Raw genomic sequence first — 20,279 nt, 5'->3', positions numbered from 1 at the left:
GGGTGCAGCACGAGGCTCAGGGCGGGGGGTTGGGGTGCGGAGTGTACGAGGGGGCTCAGGGCAGGGAGTTGGGGTGCACACATGGTGCAGGCAGGGGGCTTAGGGCAGGGAGTCGGGGGGCAAAGTGCAGGAGGGGTTCGGACTCCAGGGTGGCAGCCACACGCAACAGGGCCAGGGCAGGCTCCCTGCATGCCTGCCCTGTCCCCGGCCCCACGCCGCTTCAGGAAGCGCTGCAGCTTCTGGGGGAGAGGGGCCGGAGGGCTCCGCGTGTGCTGCCCTTGCCGTGCCTCCAGGTACCTCCCCCGAAGTTCCCATTGGCCATGGTTCCCCATTCCCAGCCAATGGGAGCTGCGGGGGGCGGTGCCTGGAGGCAAGGGCCCGGGGGACACAGGGAAGATGGACCAGCCACTGCTGAGAGCAGCGCAGGGTCCGCGGCGCCACGGGGGGGCAATCCCTGGGCAGGATCCAAAGCCCTGAGGGGCCGGATCCGGCCCATGGGCCATAGTTTGCCCACCCCGTCCCATAATGTATTCCATCCATTCTTCCTCTGAAAGATTTTAAGTCAGTAAACACCACTTAGCTCAGGTCATGTGTAATGCTCCAATATTCTTCCTGTGCACAGACTTTAAAAATGAGCCTAGGTTCTAAATTGTCATTCCCTGGGTAACAAAAGATTAAAATGTCAATTAGCCCACCAGGCCAGCACACTATAAACAATTTTTAAAAGCAGTTCATTTTTGTAGAAAATGTATGTTTTTGTTAAATTGAGCTGCTTATTTTTAAAGCTGACAGATGAATTGTTTATCCATCAAACTAATACCACTGCCAAGGTTAAATATTCCAATTAGGATTCTACCTTAAGATCAAATAAAAAGCCTTTGAAAACTAGGGAGCTTCATATGCCACCGTATGCAGTCAGCCTCCATGTTGCTTCACTCTGTCATATAACACTCAGATTTGTCAAAGTATCTTGGTTCTCCGCAGGAGGAGTACTGCACTGCTCCTAAGGCACTCTCCCTGCTGCTCAGTCAATGCAATAGCATTGTCGTTGACCACTGGAAAAAACTACAAGGTTGCTAAGGCAGTGATATAGAAGATAAATAGAAGAAGACGATATGAGATAATCCCAGAACTGAAACGTGAAAAAGTTCTTGTTAATATCTATCTACACGAGCTCTCCTGCTATGTCGGCCACTGTAGTGTTGAAGCACCTTTTTTGAAAAGGGAGGAATATGCCAAAAATATGGTTTTACATGAAAAATGTGCGGTTTCTTCTCACCTTATCAGCCTTTAGCTTTCTGAGAAATGATGGATTGTCATATCCCTTTGCCTGTCTTGCCTCCTGTAAGTGGTTGATCATCCAAACATTTTTTCTCTGTTTTGCCAAATCAAGTGGTGATTCTCCCTGCCAGGAGTTTGAAAAATGGGAGAATTTTAATTTAAAAATAAAAAGTACTCAGAACAATTTTACTTTTAAAATAGAAAATCACACACATAAAATTATCATCATATTGAAAAGACATTAAATAATATTCTGGTATTATTTCACTCAGATGCTTATTTTGACACCAAACAGGCTGTTCATCCCCTCCAGTCTTTTTCTTTTCACTTCCCTTATAACTACATGAGTGATGAACACAATGCTAAATCCATGCTCATGACATAATGTCTATGCCTCAAATGTGGCAACAACTGTTGATTTTAGGGATCCTCTGGCATAACAAATCTGTGTTTATATGTCCTGAACACTCAGTCCCCTTATCCTTCTTTCCCCCTCAACTATTGACAGGCAGCAGAAACTAAACGAAAAAATATGCATTTGTTGCCCACTGGATCATGGAAACTCTCCACTGCATATGATTACTCCTCTACCTTGAGGAAGATATTATCACCAGAAGTCTCTAGTACTACAATTTGTTTTCTGTGAGAAAAGTTTCTCACAATTTAATGTTACTAGGTCATCCCCAGCCTTTGTGGTCCTAGGAAGAAAATGGAAAAGGACAGAAAGTATATTGATTGCTGGCATCCAGTTTATCCTACCATTGTGAGGTCCTTATGCTTGGCTTGTGCCAGGTTCTTCACTTATCTTGAAGGGTCCCAAGGCAGCAATGACATTGTTCTAGTTTCTCTCTCACTGCACACTCAGGAGCAGAGTTAGAGAGAGAGAGAACTAAATGGATTTCCATCCACACAGATTGACATCTGTTTTTACTCCAAGAAAAAGAGCTAAGTGAAAATTCGTGACTAGGGTCTGATGTTATAGCGGAGGCAAGAGACAACCAATTGCAGGTACCTCCAGCTCCAGTTTCGCATTTGACTCCTCCTCTCTTCTACTGGAGTTAACTCCTCTCCTAAACAAAGCATTCATAGAGGCTTGAAAAATAGCTGAATCCTCCATCACTCGGCCATGCCTAAAAAAAAATGAGACAGGTACCAGAAACTGAAGTTACCCAGAAAGGGCACAGTGTACTAGCAACTGAGGAGGAGCTTTTCAAAGGCACATAGGACAGTCACCTAACTACCATTGAAAATCAATTGGAGTTGGGCACCTAACTTTCATTTGAGCCTTTGAAAGTCTCATCCTGAGTCTCCGTTAAGGGATTAAGTAGTACATAATGGAAACCCTGAAGCGGATTTTTGTGGCTCCTCTGGGGAGTTTCCTTCCACTTCCTATGTATGAGCTGTTGAGCCAGCCTAGCCCATCAGAAAACTTACACCAAAAGTTATCCTTATCCTCATTGTTATTCAATCAGAGCATTAAAATATAGGTTAAACTAGCTCAACCCTCTGAGGAAATAGAAAAGTTTGGGGATCAACCATGGTGAATACCCTGTCTAGTCACAGATCTACTGGTTTCTTGGATCACTAATCTCTAGAAAACCCCGAGACACTAATTTTTTGGTGTCACTTTACGTATCCGAACTATAAAAATTACCTGTGGACAAGTAATCCCCTCTGGGAGTTGTTCTAAGTAAATCCTGCAGTTGCCTCAGGGTCCAGCTGAGCATCCCTTCTACTAGAGGGCCATGTGACACCTAGTGACTGCCTAGATAAAAAGATTGCAGGAGCTTTAAAGAAATCTTCTCTCTATTTCTAATCAATTGGCCATTTTAGTGTATTCCTTTTATTAATATGGAGGCATGACTGATTTATTAAATACATTTTAATATTTATAACCAACATCAGGGATCTCAATTCTGGTCTATCAATACACTTATCTCTTGCCAGCAAGTAATAACTGTTTAGCTTGATGTGTTTCATCATAGGTGATCTTAATGATCAGAAGAAAATAATTGTCTAAGGGCACATTAACAGGACATTCATAGTCAAGCCTTTAAAAGACATGGCTGAAACCTCATTGCAAGAAAACATATCAAGGATCCACTTCAAGATTCACTAGTAGATTCAGTTAATTCCTCTTTCAGCAAATGCTCTCCTTATTTTAGAAATTCATGATTAGATAGCATAATTATTACTTTGGAAATGGAAGACATTACAAGTACTCAAATAAGAATTCCACTGATTTGTTCTAATTGACAAAATAGTTCCCTCATCTATGAGGCTACCCCAATCCGTTCAATAAATTATGGGTAAAAATACTGGATAACTGTGAGAGAATCATTATAACATGGGGTTACTGCCTAAGATTCAGTCCTCTCCCTCAGTAATGAAAGTCATTCCATCTCCATTCCAATCCAATCCTCAAAGGAAAGAATATGATCTTACCACCAGGAAGAGTTGTTTATCTTATTTTTATTGTTCAAAAAGTGTGTCTAAATGGACAACCCCATATTAATTAAATTAGAAATAGCAAATTGATGCTATGATATCAATCCAGGATACTGCCTAGTGTCATCAGATCTCCAAGATGTGTGTCTTCATGTTTCTAAATATCAAGCTGATCAGATTCATTCTAGAAGCTTTTCCATTTCAGTATAGAGCACTGATTTTTTTCCCCTACTGTCTCTTGATCATTAACCAAAATCTTGGAGGTAGTCTTTTTGTCCAAAATAAAACCAGTGCCTTCCTTGGATGACTGGTTCTGACCTGGGTCAACTCCCTCAAAAAAGCTTAGAGGGTAGTGCGATGTCATTTGCTAACATTTTTAATGCCTGGAGCTGACTGCAAACTTTTCAAAAAGCTTGAGCTCATGTGTAACATTTCACTCTCTAACTAATCAGGAAATAAGATGGGTTTTCCATCCAGAGGATTCAAGAAATACTTAAGTTATACAACATTTTCAGTCAATTAAAGAAGCTCTCTGAGGAAAGGACTTTACTAGACAGGGTTATGGATATGTCCAAATCACAATCTGTTCCACATCAACAGTTGAGAACTGACAAAAGGTCTGAAAAAAATCAAAATCTCATTTACAGATAATTAGCTATGATTAAAAAGGCAGGAAAATCTGAAGTCAGAGCATTAGTCAACAGAAAAAGTGGGAACAAGAGGAGGCTGACTGTGGACCAATTTTCTTCTATTATGGACAGCATCAACTTAGTTTAAACCTACATTTCTAAAACAAAATTTTATTTTGAAAACTGTTGCTATTTTGAAAATGTTCCTGTAACAGAGAGCCAGATTTTTGTGACCAGGCCTCCTCAAACTCAATAAGGGGAACCTACAAATATAAAAGAGAAAGAACAGTTATTTACTTTACAGTAACTGTTGTTCTTTGAGATGGTGTAGTCAGTGTGGATCCTCATGTAGGTATGTACATGCCTTGCGTGCAAGACTGGATTCTATAGAATAGCAGTATCTGTTGGAACCATGCATGAGCCTGTGACTCCTTTTGCATCCAGGCAAGGGAATCAAGGGAGAAGGGGCTACAAACCTCTCTCAGTTCCCTTGCAATTCAAAGCCTGTGGTTGCTGAGGACTCCGAGTGGGGCAGGAGGGAGGGTTGTGGAGTCCGAACTGCCATCTCTAAGAACCACAATTACTATGGGGTTAAGTAACCATTCTTTCTTCCTGGACTATGAGTCAGCACAGATCCACTGTACAAGACTGGCAAGCAGTACCCTTTTTGGTTGGCAGGATGAGAATTATCAGCTGCATCAGTCCATTGCTCTGCCATATTTGGCATCTGCTCTGGCCGTTAAGTCCAATGCATATTGCTTGTTAAATGTCAATGGGTCCACATTGCTGCTTTGCAGATATTGGAAACTGGCACATTCCTGAAGCAGGCTTGATCCTCCATGTTCAGTCGGAGAGATATCCCAGCTAAATGGTAACACAGCGAGATACAGTGTTATCCACTTAGATCTCTATTCTCTATGATGAGATGGTCTGACATTTAGACTGATTGTCTACAGCCAAAAATAAACAGGGAGACAGCCTGGATTGTTGGATTCTGTCAATGCAGTTAATCAAGGTTCTGGAAATTTCCATTGAAGTTTAACTTCTTCTCTCTTAGTGAAAAGAGGGGTTTGGGGAAGAAGACAGGTAGGATGACTGACTGATCCAGATGGAATTTTGAGACTACACTAGGGATGAACCAGGGTGAGGTTCCCATTGTCCCTATGAAACGTCATGTTGGGAGAATCAGCCGTAAGTGCTTGAAGCTCGCTCACTCTTCTGGATGAAGTGACTGCAACTAGGAAGACAATCTTCAGAGTGAGATGAACTAAGGGACATTCTGAAACTGGCTTGAAGGAAGGACCCATGAGTCTCAAGTCTCACTGTTAACGTTCCAGCCAGAAGCGGGTTCTCTGACTGCAGGGTAAGTATGTAACAGGCCTTTAAGAAACTTTAATACCTCTGGGTGAGAGAAAACTGAACACAACCATCCAGGAGAATGGAAAGTTGAGACTGCTGCAAGGTGGGCCTCAATAGAGCTGAACAAAAGGCTAGAGGCATTATAAATGCAGCAAGTAGTCAAAGATCTAAAGCCTGCAAAGGGACCAGGGCTGGGCCATCCAAATTGAGAACCTTTTCCATTTTGATGATAAATCCTTCTGGTGGATGTCTTCTTTCTGCTCTGTATCAGAATTTCCTGGACATGTTCAAAGTAGTCCGTGTCCGTGGTACATAACTGATCAGCGTCTAGGCCATCAGGTGCAGAGTCTTCAGGACTGGATGGTGAAACTGACCATGGTGCTGTGAGATCAGATCCAGGCAGTCTCAGAGCTGGATCGGTGACTGAATGTCCATCTGCAGCAGATCTGTCAGCCAAAACTACCTCAGCCAGTACAGAACTACAAGAAAAATTGTGGCTCTCTTTTGCTTTTGGAAGACACTCTAGGGATCAGAAAAATAGGTGGAAAGGCATAGAGGAGACCTGGATTCCACTGCAGAAAGAAGGCATCAGGCAATGAAAATGAGCTCATGTCCCCTCTGGAGCAGAAATTCTGCGTGACACAAAGATCTATTATGGGAACCTCTAATGATGGGATATATGCTGTGTGATGGATCTCCACAGGGACCACCCGTGATTAGCAATAGACTATCTGTTCTGGAAGTCAGTCAGGTCGCTGCTCATTCCCAGGAGGTGTAGAGCCATTAGGTATGCCTACACTGCAATGAAAAACCCTTGCCTGGCCTGTACCAGCTGATTCGGGCTCAGGCTGCGGAACTGTTTCATTGTAATTTAGACTTCCAGGCTCAGGCTGGAGCCCAGGCTCTAGGACAACTGCAAGGTGGGAGGGTCCCAGAGCTTAGGCTGCTGCAGAAACCAAGAAGCCTACACTGCAATGAAACAGCCCCACTGCCCAAGCCCTGCAAGCTCAAGTTGGCTGCCATGGACCAGCCACAGGTGTCTATTTGCAGTGTAGACATACCCATTGAGGTAACCCATTTCAGTGGTACCATGTCCAGAACTTGATGGCCCCTAGAAAGAGAGGAAACAAGCATGCGCCTCCTTGCTTTTTGACATACACAGCATGTCTGCAATGCACTGTGGAGTTTTGAAGAACATGGAGGGAGACCATGTAGACTAGCTTGATGGCTCTAAGCTCCAGCATGATGTATGTTGTTAAGTGCTGAAGGTTGGAATGTCATTGCCACGGTAACACCATCCAGGGGCTGCTTTGAGTTGTTACAGCTGCTCAGTGTTTCTGTTTGTGGAACTCCAATGTTATTAACACAAGCATAGAATGCAGCTTGCTAATTCAGCAAACCCTGATGTTATTCAGATATAACTCCAGGCACGGTTCAGTGACAAAGGCACTTGGCAAGGTTTGTTGCCCTTAAGGCACAGTCCCAGCGCCCTGGCTCCGTGGTTACAGGTACGCTAAAATGTGAGTGACCTGTGGTAAGGAGCAGTTCAGTCAGCAGCAGGAATTTCTACTGTCCCCAAGGCCACACAAAGGGTTAAGGCAAGGTACCCCAACATTTATAGACTAAGACAAACAACTTACGTACCACCTTGCACATTTCATAACATCCACTTATTACCTCCCCTGGTACCTTGCTTCCAGATGTTTCAGGCAAAACATCCCTATTCATCATTTCTGTCAAACCCTCTTACCTGGTGTTAGGTCACAAGGTACCTGGGCTAATCTTTTGGAGTGTGTTTACACACATATCCAGTATTTGTTGCTCCTTAGGAATACTTATGTTTTAGCAACACTAACAATATCTTTGCCAAGGTCATGTATCGGACAGTAAACTTGTAAGGATCTGCTTTAATACATGGCCTGACTTTGGTTCATGGCCTAACTTTGCTGTCTATGGTTCAGTCCTCAGATCCTTCACCAGGCCCAGTGCTCTAGGCTTTTTCTCCTACAATGTGGAGACCTATGTCTTCTGAGGAACAGGTTCCCTGAATTTGTAGATGGTACAGATGGGTTTCCCAACCATGCCTGATACATGGATGTTAAAGTGCTTGTGGGAGAGGTGGAAGAGAATGGAATCCTCTCACCATGAACATTCTTGGTTTTCTTCCACCACACCTCAGTTCTGTGATGACATGAGAAGGAACCAAAATATTCTTGTTCAGCTGGTGTCTCAACAGGGAATAGAAGGACCTGAGCCAGAGCTGGGGTGGCCGCAGGTGAAGCCTGGCAAGTGGCATTATGTACATGCACACCGACATATGGCCTAGCAACCACAGCCACACCCATACTGTCGCAGTCGGGTTCATTTTTTATTCGGAGTAACAGCAACTGCACTCACAGAAATCTGTCATCAGGAAGTTATGCTCTCGCCGACCTAGAACTGATCAAGGTTCCTATGAAGTCTTGTGTCTGATGGGATAAACTATTTTTCATAATTGTCTCAGCTATGCCTCCTGGTGAACCCCTATATGCCAGGCTAACTGCCCTCTCCTTCTAGGATCTGCCCTTGATCAATCACTTCTTGATATAAGAATAGATTTGAATGCCCTTCTTTCTGAGATGCGCTGCTACTATTACCAAAGATTGCTATGAAAGACAAAAGTCTCCATCTCTTTAGAGACAGCAACATGGCAAAATTTCAGCAGTTACCCACTTCCAAGTGCTCAGGTTTGGGAATCTAACTGGGATGTTACTCCTGGACCTTGATGATAAATTCTTCCCCTCCTGTCTCTGATATTTACTAGTAGGTTTAGTTTTTCAGCTAGTGGCTATCTAGTGAAGTTTTCGAGCCCCACCTCTCCCCCTCTAACTCTCATGCACAATGCAATAAGAAATTAACTTAAGACAGCACCTGACCCATTATTAGAGGTTACAGAATTGCCAAGGATTTGGTATGCATATGATATCTACTCAGCAGAGATCTCCTATAATTCTACTACTGAAAACCATGCCCCTTTTATAAGAACTACCAAAGCTTACAGAGAGACAGCATAAGGACTAAGTTAGTCCATTAGACCAGCCTAGTAAAGTTAGAGCGACTCTCATAAAGTCTAACTCTAAAAATTATTGAGTCTGATGATTTGTCATATAGAGGCATATTAAGAGTATTATTCCCAACGTGTACTGCATTACATACAAATTTTATTATTCTTACAAGGGGACACTAGGTAAGAAGTTGCTACCAGCACTCTTTGGGTTCAAAATTTCCTACTATCTGTCTTTACACTAGACATGTAGTTGTGATCCTTTACTGATTCACCTTTACAGAACAGACTACATTTAAAACTCCCTTAAATCTATTGTGCTTATCTGGAGTTTTAACTTTCCCCTGAGAAAGTTCTGTCATACTAGATTAGACATTCAAGAAGATCTCAGCTTTTCTTACATTGAAAGCATTTTTCTTAAATTGTTTTCCCAGCCTGAAGGGGGATAAACTGCTGGCCCTTCCTCGCAAATTTCCTTTTATAGTGCTCTCGCAAGAAAAAGTTGTTCAAAGGCCTGCCCTTACATTCACTCAGAGTTTGCTAAGCTTTTCATTTAAATCACGACATGCCCATGCCTCTTTCCCTCCCTCCCGCCCCCACAAAGAACACATAGCTTTATACCTGGAGTGAGTGTTAAAGTTGAATATTTAGGCTTTGAGACAGTTTGTACTTTGCAGGAGTCACAAAATGGAGCTATTATTTCCAAAACTCATATTGCCTGATTAGTTCTATAAATGTACTAGTAAGGACTATTTATGACCAAAAAACGTTCCTTGTCTGATTTATATTAAAATTAATTATGGCAAAGTTATGGATTTGTCCTAGATAGAAAGAGGAGACACTTCTGTACATGAGATATGTACATGGCCATAGTATGGCTCTCTCACTCCATTATTTTATTAAGTAATACAGAACAGGAGCTTTTGCCGCAAGACTTGGACAGCAGCTGTCTGTTCAGAATCTACCCACACTGTCTACAGAGACCACAGAACTTCACATTTGTGAACCAAGTGTGCAATAAGAGTCATGACCATTTGTTTTATGAACCACCCACAATTATCTTATTCTTTCCAATAAATAAGATCTGGCTATTTCAATACACAATAGTTTATCCAGCTTTTTAGGTCAGTGGTTACACATTTTCTTCTACCCATCTGTAGTTCCTTTCTATATTTGACTTTGAAAATCATGGACTAGGGAGTAAGCACCTGTGACAGAGAGAGAATGCCTGTGGAGAACATACCATGATCCAGCAGGTTAAAAGCCTATTTTCTGCCTGACTGCTGCTGCCTCCCAATAACTGAGGAGAGGATACAATATACTGTTCCAGAATAAAGGATATCCCTTTATGATAAGCAATGTTTTTGGTGAAGTGATTTATTTTATATATATATATATATATACACATATATATATATACACACACACACACACAGCATATATGGTCATTTTATAATTAATAGTTGAAGAGATGCCACAGAAAGTAGCCGCAGGTGTGGGCTTGTAAGAGTTGAGGCTGAAAATATAACACATCCATGGTTAACTATACAGGTAACTAGTAGAGTATTACAGCATAGTCATGCAAGCAAATGTGTGAGGCTAGCTCAGAGATGGGCAAACTACGGCCCGCGGGCCTCATCTGGCCTGCTGGACCGTCCTGTCCGGCCCCTGAGCTCCTGGCCAGGGAGGCTAGCCCCTGGCTCCTCCCCTGTTGTTCTCCCTCCCCTACAGTCTCAGCTCACTGCGCTGCCAGCGCAATGCTCTGGGCAGCGGAGCAGCAAGCTCCTGGGGCAGCGCAGCTGCAGCCTGACCCAGTGCTCTGTGCTGCGCGGCGCGGCTGCCTGTCCTGGTGCAGCTGTGCCACCAGCCACCGGTGCTCCAGGCAGTGCGGTAAGGGGGCAAGGAGCAGGGGCGGTTGGATAGGGGCAGGGGAGTTCAGGGGGTGGAGGTATGGATAGGGGTCGGGGTGGTCAGAGCATGGGGAACAGGGGGGTTGAATGGGAGCAGGGGTCCTGGGGGGCAGTCAGGAAGGAGCGGGGAGGTTGAATGGGGCGGGAGGTCTGGGGGAGGACAGGGGACAGAGAGCGGGTGGGGGAAGGGGCAGGGGTCCCTGGGGGGACCGTCAGGGAATGGGGGGGGTTGGATGGGGCAGGGATCCCCGGGGGGGCCATCGGGAGGCAAGAAGCGGGGTGGGGGTCAGATAGGGGGCGGGGACCGGGCCACACCTGGCTGTTTGGGGAGGCACAGGCTCCCCTAACTGGCCCTCCATACAATTTCAGAAACCTGATGCGGCCCTCAGGCCAAAAAGTTTGCCCGCCCCTGGGCTAGCTGCTTTGGTTCAAAGCACAAAAATGCAACATAGACTTTGTGATGAATTTTCATTCAAGATCACCAAGATTTGTGACTGTCTAGAACGCAATAACACAGCTTTAATTGCTTTAAACTTATATTGCACTTGCTTGTGGGTCTGACCCACACTGGCCAAGAAAATGGATATCCTTAACAATACTGTGTGAATTCAAATAAAATATGTACATTACTTAAAGTTCATAAGTTGATTGCCTCTACGGCTGACAACATAAGACAAATGCCTTGATCACCTCAAGTGAACCCATTTAACCAATTAACTGACCTATACCACATGCAGTATGTTATAATTGCAAATATCGGGCTGGGTTCTCCAGTCTGTCCATCCTTATTGTGCCATCCAGAATTCAAGCTAAAAATGGCCACTGGAGAATCCCCCTTATGGAGATGAACACACGTCTGGCATGCACAAGCAGTAGAGCCTGCTTTTATGCCAACGGCCACAACTCTAGCATAACAGGGAGTGCTGGTAAATGGCTGAGGTGTTGCAGCTCCATTATTCCAATCATCTACTGATCCCTTAAGGTACACTGCAATAAAAAAAATGGTGGTGCAGAGTCTCAGAGCCTAGGTTAGCTGACTCTGGCTTGCACAGCTCAGGTTGGGGGACTGTAGATATTCAGGCTCAGGCTGGAGCCTGAGCTCTGAGACCCACCCCCCTCAAGGGGGGTCTTGGAACCCAGACTCCAGTCTGAGCCCAAACATCTACATCACAGTTTTATAGCCCTGCAGCCTGAGCCAGCTGACCCAGGCTAGCCATGGGTCTTTTATTTCAGTGTAGACATAGGGACTTTGTACCAGTGGCATAAGTTGGAGCAGCTACTTGGCTGTTCTAATGCTGAACCACAGAACTGTAAGTGGTTCCCTGATGACTCCACCCCATCCCTACCATCAAGCAAAACTTAGTCACATGGGAGAAGTGAGACAATTATTTTCCTTTAACCAATATTCTGTAGTTATGGAACATTCTGACTGCCTTGTGAGATGGTGGCAAATTGGAGCTTCTAGCCTCTTTCCAGAAAACAGCAAACATCCCACACTTCAAATCACCCCAAAACTTTTAGCAAGATTAAATTTTCAGTCACAGTCTTCCAATTTTATACTCAGAAGCATATGCTCCCACAAAAACTGAGGTGCACATTTTTGAGTGGACAAAACAATTGCTTATGTGTTTTTGCAGATACACATCCTCACAAATGTATTTTTGCAGCTGCAGAATTAGAGGGCATGGGCCACTCTTGCTGAAAAGTGGGTCCCAAATTTAAACAATATAGTTGCATAGTTTGCTCAGTATCATCATGACCCCACATCACCTCCTAGCAATTATCTAACTTCTAGTAATAATCAAGAGTCATAGATTTTAAGTTATTTCTGTATTACTGTACATCACTTATAATAAAAGATTAAAATGTTTACCTTGATATTTTGGGCATCAACATTAGCTCCAGCTTCTAGTAGAAGACTAATGACTGTAGTATTTCCTGCTAGCACAGCCCAATGTAGTGCTGTATTTTTGTGATATTTGTCCCCAAGATTAATGGAAACATTAAAGGTAAGCAGCAATCGAGTTGGATCCACACTAGAAAAATAAAAGCTTGGTTAGATCTATAAAGAATTAAAAATCACAATGGACTTTGTTTGTCCATGAGTTTTATCTACTTAAGTATCTGAGTGTACCAACTCAGAACACCCCTTTTTTATAGTGTTAAGTACTAATGGCCAATTCTGCTCCCACTGAAATAAATTATAAAACTACTTTTGAATCCAATAGAATCTGTACAGGGCTATAAATTAATCAATAAGTGTAACAAAGTTTCTTCTAGATGGTAGTAGAGCACATATTTTTATATAAATTCTTATTTTCCCCATGTATCACAGAAAAGTGACAGTATCATTACAAACATGTAATACCATGCAAATGTCTACGTATTTGAGGCATAGCAGTGAGGGTACGAAACTTTTCTCGTTCCTCATCATCACACAACTCCTATAGAAGAAGAAGCAGCAGAGGAGGGAGAAGGAAGAAAACACAGTAATAATGTCAAACCAATGTCCTCTCTTCTTCACTAATTGTCATAAATCAGGCAAATTATAGTAGGTTTGATGGCATTGTGGGAATAATTTAACTAGCTAAAAAGATAGTGACTTGTTTGTCTTTGTGTTTTATATTGTCTGACTAAGGCAGAGTGCTTTGAACAGGTCTATAGTATAATGAGTTTATTACCTATGTGTCCTGTAAGCTGCCCACATTAAAGGTGTCATTCCATTTTGATCCATCATATCTACATCCTGATAAAAAGAAAAGCATTAGTGAGATAAGTAAAAAATGCTAAAATTTCAGCATACTATACGAAAACAGGATTTGCCTTGCTGAATCAGATATTGGTCATTTAAGTCTGGTATCCAATATTCAGTGTATACACTGAGGGCTTGTCTACACAGCCCCACAACTAGGACTACAGGGGTATGAACTGCAGAGTGCACCGAAGTGCTGTGCTGTAACTGCCCCATAAACTCTGCTGGTGCAAAGCAAAAGATACACCTCTACCCCTATATAATGCGACCCGATATAACGCGAATTTGGATATAACGCGGTAAAGCAGTGCTCCGCAGGGGCGGGGCTGCGCGTTCTGGTGGATCAAAGCAAGTTCGATATAATGCGGTTTCACCTATAACACAGTAAGATTTTTTGGCTCCAGAGGACAGCATTATATCGAGGTAGAGGTGTACCTAGTTTGCATTAACATAGCACTGGTCTGGAAAGGCCTTCGTTAATACAAACCAGGTACCTTTTAGTTCACGTCAACAGTGACCACACGGGTGAATGACAGAACAACTCTTTGGCGGGTGCTGCAATTCACAGCCCATAGTCCATATTGCAGTGCAGTACAGACATAACCAAACTGATGCTTCACAAGAAAACAAAATATAATCAAGTTCTGTCATGTGAAACCTGGGAGCAAGAGACCTTTTTTCATCTCTGTGCCTGGCATAAATAAGATAATGCCCTAATATTTAAGATTTAGGGAACACTTGCAGGAAGCATAATCAAGCACTTCTGCATTTTAATACATCATTTGTATTTACAACTCCAGATTTTGTATCCACCAGAAATCAGTATTGAATTAACCTTCTCTCCTCCAGGATATTTGTATTAACTAGTGTTGAGGAATACTGGCACAAGTAACATATTTAACTGTAAAATTAGTGAGCAAGCCATAAAAAAAGCGATATTGCAGTAAAGTGCACTTGAGAATGGTTTTAACTGGCAGAAAGAATCCTTACAAGGAAATTTTTAAATATGACAATTCTAAACAGGACCATGTTATAACATATTTTAGCTAGATGAAATGAATGAGGCAACAGAATGTAGTTAGTGACAATGTTAGGTTCTCAGAATGATAAATGCTGGCTAAGTGTAAAGTATTTGCGTTTAATTATTTTGGACAACCATTAAATGGGTAGTAAACACATGCTTTCATTTTTGTGTATTAGCAGCCTTTTATTTTATTTTCTGAATAATTAAAATACCTTATTTTTCTCCTCATTCTGCTTTTAATAACTTTATTGGTAGGAAAAGGATGTTATATCCAACAACAAAACAATTACTTTTTTAAACAAAATAGATATTGTGTGTACATATGTCCACACATAAGACCCCTGGAATACATATCATAGATCACTAATTATATTCTCTCTCTCATGTAAATTTGAACAAGTTATTTGCTTAGAAGAATGACTGACTGACTTTCTGCAATGTCTGGAGCCTGGCTGACACTTATAAAACAAAACAACACAACACAACAAAAAGCTTAAGAATCATGGCCAACTAGTTACTTGATCCCCAGCCCAATTCCTGTAATATTTTTGGTTTTGTAACATCACCAAATAAATTATATTATTGGTTTTGAGCCACTAGGGCTGTTTGACATTATTGTAACTAATTTTCCTTCAATTCTTGAACGTGGGCTGCCTTAAATTCATTACAACTGCACCATAAGAAATGTGTTATTCAAACAACCTAATTTCCCTTTTTGTATCTGTGATAGGTGGTGTCCAACTTGTCCAGTGTGACAAGCTCCTACATAAATGCTGGCAATTTTAATACTTAGTATTCTATAGTTACATTTATTATCAGCTATGCTTTCTAGGTTAACTGCAAAGAGGGTATATCTCAATTTGCATGGCAACAAAGCATTCTAAAAGGGTCTGAAGGCCATCAACTGGATTAATATATGTCAGTCAGCTAGAAACGGTCAAAAATTTCTGGCTAAAAATGCCCTTTTGCAAAACTGACGTTTTCCATATGAAAATTTTGTTTCTCCAACAGGAAAATTGTAATGTTGGCGCCTTGACTGTTGGTCCAAAAAGCTCTTGTCAATTTCACTTTCTGCTAGCAAAACTGATAAAAGCTTTCCCATAGTACTAGTGAAGCACAGAGCCCTGCTTGCCTGCATCCCCCCCGCCTCTGCCCCCATCCCAGCCAGCTCTGGGAGCTGGAGAGGCAGAGAGCTCTGATGACAGGAAAATATGAGGAATTCTGCCACCATGGGAGGTGTAGCCTTGTCCAGGAGGATGGCTCACAGATATCACTGCCAGGTGTGTTCTTACTGAACTGAAGGATACACTTTACACTTTTAAAGGAAGTAAATGGTCCAATACAATTGGAATTGGAGCTGCTACTGGAGAAATCCAATGCTGCCTTGTCCAAGTAGAAAATCTCTCCCATTGGGCTTTGTATGTTTCTCTGGTCCAGGGTTTCTTGCTTTGGACCAAGATGTCTTGAACATGCAGCAGAGCAGCTTTTTCTACAGATGTCAGCCAGCTAGCATCCAAGATGCCAGATCCAGGGATGTCTGATTTGGATGCAGGATTGGGCCATTGTCCTGCAAGACCAGATTCAGTAGGACCAGCAAGGTCATGAGTCTCCATACTGACAGATTAATAAGGTTTGAGTACCAAATTGTCTGGCCCATATTCGTGCTATCATAATGACCTGAACTGTGTACTGCCTCAGTTTCCTAAAGAACCTAGGTATCATGGGTATTGATGTACAGGTATATAATAGACCAGGAGCCCACAGAATAAGGAAGGTATCCAAAAGGGAACCTGGTCTCATGTCTCATGTCTCCCTGGAATAGAAGCTCAGGCACTTGTGACAATGGTCCACTTTTATAAATCCCTATTGGTGCAAGACGCTTAAGGAAGTCTGCAATCTTGAGGCATGACTCATGGTTCTCAGATAAATCTCTGATGAGTCAGTCCGCCAGTTTGTTCTAGAGCCTAGGAGGTGCAGAGCACCATGAACCAGTCCATGGGATCCAGAGAGGGGATCCAGAAGCAAGAGTAGCCATATGGAATTTGAAACAACCAAAGAAGGTTGAGATAAAGATCAAGGATGGGTCTTCCAACCCCTTTCTTCTTTTTGATTAAGAAACAGTTAGAATAAAATCCCTTGCCTCTGAACTCTGTGGCATTTCCTCTACCCATCCCAGTTGAATGAAGGAGTCCACGTCTTGCTTAAACAGTCTCCCATGAGAAGGGTTCCTGAAGATGGACAGGATTGATGAGGAGGGGACAGAAACATTTTGAAATTGGATAAGATATCCCTTGCTGATTATCTGAAGGATCCACAGATCTGAGGTTATCCCATGCCAGGCTTTTGCCAAAAGGAGTGTTGGAGGGATCCAGCCAGAGTCTCAACACACACATCGAAACTGGTTCTTTCCTGAAGCCCCAAGTTATGGAGCAGCCAAGGAAGAAGCAGAGGGTTGCCTCTCGTAAAATCACAGCTTCTTCCTCTGGATCTCCTTGGACCACTGCTTAGTACCATACTGAGATTGTGGTCCCCATCAGTAGAACAGTTGCTGTTGTTTTGGATTTTTCTGTATGGGTACATATAGGCCCAAGAATCTTAAGGTTGTTCTGGAGTCTTTAAAGTATATGGAGCACTTCATATGTACCCACTATTAAAGAGGTAATTTCCCTTGAATAGGAGGTCCTCAATGGTAACCTGGACCTCTCTTGGAATTCCCAATGCTTTAAAACTAAGCAGACTTCCTCATCACCATGGCATCAACCATTGTCCTGGCTGTTGTGTCTGATAGCCTGAATGGCTCTTCAAGGAGCACTCAGTGTGTGAGCTGGCCTTCTGTCAAAGGGGACTTCACTTCCTCATGCTGGTTTTTCAGGAGTCTGTCCATAAAATTGCAAAGTTTGTCCCATATAAAAAAAATATATATATTTGGGGGAACAGCTCCTGATAATTCGTTATTCTCATCTGCAGGCTTGCTGTGGGGTACACCTTCCTCCCAAAGAGGTCTAACTTCTGGTCTTTCTCCCAAGGGATGGTCTTAAAGCAGCATAGCCAGCCTGACTTCTCGTGAGGATTACAGTATTGGTAAAAATATTCCAATCCTACAGCAGACACCTCTCAGCACTTGTTGATGTTGATGTAACCAAGGCCAGGCTATGTCAAATCAATTTGACCATTTCAAGCAGTCTGTTATTAATGGGCATGGCTGATTGCCCCATAGAGGAAGGCTGCACTATACCCAGAAGTCTGTGTTGCTTCTCCTGGATAACCTGCAACAGGATAAGAAGCATCTCCACCAGTCTTTTTAGCAAGTCCTTTTAGCTCATTCACAGAAGCTGTGGATGGAGGCTTAACCACTTTGTCTGGACAGAATGAGCTGACTGGAGGCTGATATACTATTGGAGAGTAGTGATCTCCATAGTATTCCTCCTCACCCTCCAGAAGCTGAATTCAATACTGAAGTGGAACCCAAGATGACTGGAGCTGCTTCTTTGGCAAGAGGGGCCTGGCTCTCAAGATTGTAGATAAAGCCAGCTTCCTGGAATACAGATTCACCCCCCATGGCGTACCAGTATAGCCTCAGCTGATAGGGATAATGAGGATGGCTCATGAGTGGGTAGCAGGTAGGGTGTGCTCTGTGGGTCCATGATGATCTTCTGGTGCCCCTCAAGTAATCTTCCTTGGATTCTCTGCCTGATTCCCACTGTGACACTCACAGAGGTGTGGGAGCCACTCCAGAGAAGAAGCTCTGCTATGTACCTCTGGGGAAAAAGAAAAGAAACTTCTTCCAACAATGGGGCAGATCTATCAGGTGTACTCCATCTTGGGGAAAGTACCTTAGCGGGTTTGGAAATTTCTCCCCATAGCCTCCCAATGAGAGGTGAGTCCGATACCATTCCTACAGAGAGGTGTCTCGCAGGTGCTGTGGAGGGGAGTAGTGCTGACACAGAGAGTTGGTACACTGCCGAAACTGAAGCCTCCAACGGTATCAAGGAAAGAGATCTGGGTACACAGACACTTGGTGCCATAATTCCCAGTGCTAAGATGCTCTATGATGATACATTTGGTGCCAAAGTCTGTGTCTTTCTATCAAACCCGGAGGCAGCACTGTCCTTGGTGTGGGAAGAGGCCATCTACAACAAATTTGGGTTTGGTGCTCGGGAAGTGGTATAGGATTCCACTTCAAGGCTTTTGGAGAAGTGAGCCTTAGGAGAGGCTTTCTTCATTCCATACTTGGAGAGGAGGATTGGTGCCTGCATGGGTCCCTGAAGCGGTGCTTTTTAAGGCCCGTTTCTGAACACGTCATCTATGCGGCTGACAAGTGGGTCTTCTGAAAAGCCACCAAGAGTGGCATCTCAATTCATCAGGGCATTGGCAGCATGGAGCTAACCAGACACCTGGAGGATCTCTGAAGGTCTACCCAGATCCAATGAGGCTTGTAGCTTTCCAAGAGGAAGAGTTTCAGCTTTGCCTCTGTAGACTGAGTCCTCTTGAAGTATGATATGCAGATTAAGCAGCACTCCAGAGCATGGCCTTCTTCAAAGGACAGCAGACGCAAGGAGTGTCTCTTGTTCATGGGCATAGCAATGTTGCAGGAGGAGGAGCTCTTTAACCGCAGTGACTTAGGTTAACCACTGTACAAGAGGGGGTCTGCACAGAGGAGAGATCTCTTGTACAGAAAGGAAGTGGGAACTATCTAAAACTAAGTACTTCAAAGCAATGGGCAAAGAAAATTTATCAACAAGAACTAAGGCTAACAAACTTTTCCTAGTGAGAGAAAGAATTGTGCTACCTACTTGCTAAGATCAAAGAATGTGGATACTACAAGGTCTGTCTAACAGCCACTAGCAGTAAAAAGGAACTAAGTGCAGGTTGCGGCTGGCACACACTTTATCCTTTCAGATTCAGGGAGCGAAAGTGCACTCAGGGTGCAAGCATGGACCCAGTGGACACTGCTATTCAAAAGAATCCAACCTCACATGCCTGAGGTATATGTGCACCCAGAGTGCAATCTGTGTGGATAATTGCTCAAAGAAAAAATTCCAGTTCCCAGACATCTTTACTCCTAATGGTGCAGTGGGAACTGCCGTGGGGAAAAGGGATGAGGGCGGGGCATGCTTATAGCCCATTGATCCCTGGCTGCCAGAATGGTCCTTGGAGCCAGAGACATCCAATAATGCTTAGAGCAGCCTCATAGCTACTTTAGTTGTGCAAGAGGCCAAGCCCAGAAACACAGGGCCCAAGATTCATGAGTGCCAAGGTTACTTAGGGTCACTTTTGCACACACACTCCGCCAAGTAGTCCTTGGCCACTGCTCAGAATCAGAGTTTGGGACTGGAGGCAAGACACACAGTGCTGCAGCTATGAGTATCAAAAAATGACTTGGTGCTTGGCAAGGTCTTCATGATTTTTCAATAATTTATGTAAACAACGTTTGAAATTGGTTAGTACACCTTTATGTAGTGACGAGATAAGTACAGTGGGGGGGTTTTTTAAACCACCTTGTTTCAAGTTTCTCTCTATTTCATTGATCTGTAGAAAGAATCTATTTTTATCTATGACAACCTAAATGGGTTGTAGATTCTGATACTTGTGGACAGCTAGTGACAGGAGTCTTGGAGAGACTCTGAGCACTTGGTAGCAGGTGGTCAAAATTCACAAGTAACAGCATAAGGATCCTATCTGGGCAACAGTAATTGCAATTTCCATTCCCAAACAGTGCCATAAAGAAGCAGGTGGGAGCCAGAGTTAACAAAGCGAGAGCTGAGTGACTTTAGGGCATCAATCCTACAAACACTTCTGCAAATGAGTAACTTCCTGCATCTGAGTATTCTTA

The 20,279-nt window shown here is 43.2% G+C and overlaps 1 protein-coding gene across 3 annotated transcripts in view; it reads right to left on the bottom strand.

The window, feature by feature from the left end:
• The window catches only part of ZDHHC17 (zinc finger DHHC-type palmitoyltransferase 17), a 109,238-nt gene that overhangs the window by 56,048 nt on the left and 32,911 nt on the right, over positions 1 to 20,279 (bottom strand). The window contains exons 5-7 of one of the 3 annotated variants that reach the window (XM_034771888.1): positions 13,352 to 13,416; positions 12,544 to 12,706; positions 1,280 to 1,405 (exon numbers count right to left, since the gene is read on the bottom strand). In XM_034771888.1, the coding sequence (XP_034627779.1) occupies positions 1,280 to 1,405; positions 12,544 to 12,706; positions 13,352 to 13,416 (354 nt within the window). Of the gene's footprint in view, positions 1 to 1,279; positions 1,406 to 2,293; positions 2,412 to 2,935; positions 3,003 to 12,543; positions 12,707 to 13,351; positions 13,417 to 20,279 lie in introns of those variants that run through there. The other 2 variants (XM_034771872.1, XM_034771880.1) reach the window with 2 other exon arrangements.

This window comes from Trachemys scripta, chromosome 1, assembly GCF_013100865.1.
Source record: "Trachemys scripta elegans isolate TJP31775 chromosome 1, CAS_Tse_1.0, whole genome shotgun sequence".
Lineage (NCBI taxonomy): Eukaryota > Metazoa > Chordata > Testudines > Emydidae > Trachemys > Trachemys scripta.
This window is presented reverse-complemented; position numbering and strand designations above follow the sequence as displayed.